The sequence below is a fragment of the Elephantulus edwardii genome, unplaced genomic scaffold (assembly GCF_000299155.1).
Source record: "Elephantulus edwardii isolate Elephantulus edwardi_28Jun2011 unplaced genomic scaffold, EleEdw1.0 scaffold00005, whole genome shotgun sequence".
Lineage (NCBI taxonomy): Eukaryota > Metazoa > Chordata > Mammalia > Macroscelidea > Macroscelididae > Elephantulus > Elephantulus edwardii.
In genome coordinates this window covers 9,081,081-9,086,040 of record NW_006399755.1, presented here as the reverse complement: position 1 = coordinate 9,086,040, position 4,960 = coordinate 9,081,081, and the positions used below count along the sequence as shown (strand labels likewise).

The 4,960-nt window shown below is 55.2% G+C and overlaps 1 protein-coding gene across 1 annotated transcript in view; it reads right to left on the bottom strand.

Moving 5' to 3' along the window:
• Positions 1–4,358: 4,358 nt before the first annotated feature.
• The window catches only part of PODN (podocan), a 14,257-nt gene continuing 13,655 nt past the window's right edge, over positions 4,359–4,960 (bottom strand). The window contains exon 9 of the mRNA XM_006879808.1: positions 4,359–4,548. Coding sequence (XP_006879870.1) covers positions 4,359–4,548 — 190 coding nt within the window. The remainder of the gene's footprint in view (positions 4,549–4,960) is intronic.

The window sequence follows — 4,960 nt, the reverse complement described above, 5'->3', positions numbered from 1 at the left end:
GACCACATAGCCTGCTCTGAAGGGCCTGGGGGAAAAGGCATAGGATTGGGGTGTGGAGCCTGGGAATGGATAGGGCTCTGCAAGTTCATTCAGTCAGGACAACCCCCAGCCCTCTGATCCTGTCTATGACCATCTTCATCCCAGGGCCATGATAGCTGGGACGTCTGGGACAACAACAAGTGTAGTCTGAGGGGCCCAGAGAGGGCACTGACCCAAGATCCTCTCGCCCACTTAGAGACTGGGATTGGGAGGGCCACCAGAGGCACAGCCTTCCTTTGTTGAGATCAGGTCACCTAGGAACAGTCAAGTGCCAAACTATGGGTCACTCACATCTTCAGGTAGACAGGCTTATTCACCCCTTCCCTGTCCCACATTTCTGAAGCCACCCAGTCCACTCCAACACAAAGCAGGAATCCGTTTCCTGTCAGGCTTGGCAGGAGCCCCACAGCTCATGCTTAAGTACCTCCACTAGTGAGAGGCCACTCCTTCCTGGCCTTTAGCATCTCACAACCCTATGGGGCAGCTCTGTGGTCAGAAATTCTTCTGTGTCTCTGGGTTTGGCCATTCATAGCTCCTCCACTGGTCCCAGTGCTGCCTACATAGAGGTGGTGAACAAGGCCATTACCTCCTCCTCAGAAGCCCTGGGGAGATCTGGGCCCCCAAGTTGGCTCTGCTCCTGCTCCCAGGCCTGCCTCTGGTCCCCTTCCCACCTCAGGCATCCTCTAAGGGATAGACCCCATCAGAGATGACCCTCCAGGAGTGGCTTGAGCTGCGCCAAGGCAGGCAGGTCCTTTGCTTGGACACAGCTACTAGGGCTGTGGTGTGAGCTCACAGGAACACTGTGGGGACCCAGCCCCTGCTGTGGAGTCCCTCTGAACTGGTGGTGGACACACATGGCCAGGCTTCCTATCCCCTGCAGAGAACTCTGAGCCTGTACCTCAGCCTGTGTGCAAGTGGGCCCCAGAACTGAAGCTGGCTCGTCTGCCGGGGGAGCCAGGGTGTTTGTCTCCTCCCCACCTTCTCCTGCAGCCCAGCACTCAGCAGGAAGCGCACACAGACATGGCACAGGCTGCAAGGGATAATGCTTTTATATTAGTTTTTCTGTAATAAGAAAAATCAGCTTTGAGATTTTTATAATTATTTTTCTTAAAAAAAAAAAAAAGGAATAAAAAAACATAAGGCGCCCAGAACTTTCCAGTAGGCCCAAAGAATGAAGACAGTATCAGGCAGGCTGCGGCTGGGCCCCTCCTGCCTCTCTCTGGCCCAGCTCCACGATCCCTCACTCCAGCTTTAAGGCTCTCAGCAGCCCTGCAGGCTCTCCGGTTGGGCCGTGAGTGGGGCTTGCCCACCAGGGAGGTACCAGTGGCCCCACCAGACCATGGCAGGGGAGAGTGCTCAGCAGTGATGACCCCAGCAGCTGGGCAGAGCTGCAGTGGAAGGGTGGGGCGGGGCAGCAGTTCTGAAGGTCCCGTCCACAGGGAAGAGAAAGGAACAAAAGCCAGCTTTTGTGAGTTCCAGAAGGTAGCAGGCACCTGGCCACAGAGAACATGGAGAGTCTTATGTCTTCTCCAGGGGATGGACGGACAGAGGGACAGGGCAGATGGTGGTTGGGACAAGAGCTGGGGATGGGATAGGCTGTGGGGGCTGTTTTGCACATGACTGTGTGTGTGCATGTTGGGGAGGGTGCCTGTGTGTTCCAGGCCCATCCCCAGCCCGCATGACTCAGAGGGTGTGAGGCTGTGGTGGACGTGGGGCGGAGAGTGTGACGGCTGGGAGGTCATGTGTGGCGGGCTGCGTGTGTGGCCATGTGGGGTGTGATGTGTCTGCACGTGCCTGGGTCTGGGGCACACTGCAGGATGGGGAAGGGATGTGAGACCGTGTGTTGAGCCTGTATCCATTGGGACGCCCATGGGTGCAGTGTGGGTGTGTCTGATGGCATCTGTGAGCATGGTGGGCAGAGGGCTCACAGGGCACGCGCATGTGCTGCAGAAAGCTTCCAGCGGTCCGCGGTCCTGCAGAACACAGAGAAGAGTCAGCAACTGGCCAGGGCAGGGCCACCCACAACCAGCCTGGGGGTGTGGATTAAAGTGGAGGGTGGCCACTACTTACGGGGGCTCAGGGAAGGTTACGTTTCTGTGGACAGGGAAGAGGGTTGTCTCTGGAAGCTGGGAGCCACCAGGGTGGCAACAGGGACAGGAAGAGTGTGTGCTAACACGTCCTTGAACTCCAGACACTCGACCTCTGCTCTTACAGCCTCAGTATGCCCACTAGTCACCTCCTGGGGTCTCTTTTCAAGATCCTGTTCAAGTAATCTGACTATGGATGGCTATTGTCCCCAGGATTTTCCCCAACTCATGATCTTGTGGCCCCAGAGGGCACAGACTGCTGCGTCTGTCTGAGGGTTCCACCTTCTCACCCACTGGCTTCAGGAAAGAAGGGTGCATAACCCCTGCAGCCTGACCTTCCCCTGCAACTCTTCTATATGCATCCATAGGGGACTTCAACACCCATTTCAGGCTCCTCTCTGTCCCAGGGCCTCCAGCAATTCAACATTCTAATGGTGGCCTGGGGGTCTCTCTCTCAGTCATACCCCAGACATGTGATGGCCCCCAACATGATTAATTCTGAAGCCTTACCTCTGACATCCCCCTCAGAGCACCTCTTCTCCCGATTCCCCACCACCACCCTGCCCATTCTCCAGGACCCTCCACCACTCTTCTGCCTTCATCTCTTTTCCCACCCAGCCTGACCCCACGGCCCTCGACACCAGCGATTCTTTTGCCAATACCCTCATCCCTGTCTCCTCGCTCTCCTGTCCCACGTGTATCGGAGCAAAACTCAGCTGTAGAGAGATCCAACTGGTCACCGTCACCCCATCCTGGTCCCCCCCAGCATGGAGGAAACAGAAGGCAAGTGCCTTTGGCTGACAGTGTGTCACTCCACCGAGCCACTCACCTGCCTACGACTGAAGCTTCTCTATCCCCTATTCTTCGTCACAGTGAAGGAAGCACTGGCCCATCTCCACAGCCAACCCGTCCTACCGTCTCTACAGGAAACTCTCCCACTCAACTCTCTCCTCCTTCATCTCCAACTCCTTCCTCCCAAACGGCTCCTCCCACAGCACTAAAACCAGCCCTAGTCTTTAAAGATAGCAGACAATGAAATGAGCCCTTCCCATTGCCACCTTCTCACTCATTGCTTTGTAAGTAAACTTTATTAAAAAGCTGTCTTACATTACCTGGAACTATATCCTTTCCAGCCACTCTCTCAGCCCCACCTCCTTTAAGCTGCACCTGCCAAGCTCACGGACAGCCCTCTTGTGAGTCAGTCCACCCAGCTGACATTCAGTTCACTTTCAGCTCCCCTGGCCTCTCAGCAGCACTGGCACAGCCGACCGCCTCTGGAGAGGCACGTGCATGTGTGTATTCTGTGTGTGTGTGTGCCTGTGCGTAGAGATGTGCATGTAAGAGCAGGTATGTGCATAAAAGGGCATGTGCTCAAATGCCAACCTCTACCACTCATGTCACAATCACTGAGTGCATGTGTATATACACCTATGGCTATGTGTGCATATATGTGGTGTGCACATGCGTGCATCAGAGCATATACATGTGTGTGCCAGTCTGTTATGAACACACGTGGATGCTTGTGTTGTGTATGTGCGTAAATGCCTTGTCTTTGACAGTGTGCAGTTTTCCTGCCCCCTTCCTAAACGATTCCATCTCAGCCCCCACTGCAGGCTGTCCTGTGGCCACCAGCTCTCACCCACTCTCCCCAGGTTAGCTCACTGGCCCCCTGCAGCACCCGTGACTGCTTCAAGGCTAGCAATGCCTGGATCTTCATCTCCAGCTCAGACGTCACTCCTGAGGCCAGCTCTACATAGCCTATCACCTCTCGCCTACTTCTCAATGCCCCAAACTCAACAATTCCCCACAAACCTCCTCCTCTGGGAACCATCAAACACCCAAATGCCATACTAGGAACCTTGTCCTCTCCCTCACCTCATGCCAAGCAGGTTGACAGCAGCCCCATGAATCTGTCCTTACCCAAGCCCTTTCCTGTCCACTTATCTCTCTTCTCATGCCCCAGTCCATCCCCTCTGCAGCCTCCTAACACATCTCATTCTCTGTGTCTACCACCATGGCACCCTTCACTGGATTGTAGTGCTCTTGTACGGGTCAGCTTGCTGCTATAACCCCCAAATCAGGGCCTGACACATACTGAGTGCTCCCTAATGACTGGAGGAGGAAGATGATGAGGATGGCTAGAAAGATCTCAGACTTGGGGTGGGGTCAGTACATTTATACCAGAAGCTGACCCTGATCACCTACCTGGGTCAGATCTATTTCACCTTGCCACTATCTCCCTTCATCTTCCTCCTCTTCCTCCTCTTCTTCCTCCTCTTTCTCTTCATCTTCCTCCTTCAACCGGCTGTGGTCCTTGGAAACCTCACCAAACTCAAAGTTGCCTTCAATATCCAAGACCTGCAGGTGCTTCAGCCTCCGGAAGGCGCTTTCCACCACAGAGCCCACGGCCAACTTGTTGAACCTGTGTGAATCCACATGGGGTCACTGCCAGGGGCTGACCCCTTAGAACCCCTTGGCCCCCACTTCCTGGCCTCCCCATCGGGCAGGTGCACAATCTCTGTCTGTGTGTCCTCTCACTATGACTGTGGGAGTGGCAGGCATGTCAGCCTCCCTCTGCTTTTGCTCTGATCTGGGGCTCCTGGCTGGGCAACCTGGTGTCACCTCAGTGTTTGGTGCAGGATGGCAGACAGGTCAGGGGACACACACCAGGTGTGGAAAGACCGACTTGCCTCTCCTCTCTGCACTTGAGCTACAGTCAGAGTCTGAGGCACAGGCCATAGTCCACTCCAGTGTTACCAATCCCAAGGCCTCTGTCGGAGCCTGAGGCACAGGCCACAGTCCACAGGCCACAGTCCACTCCAGTGTTACCAATC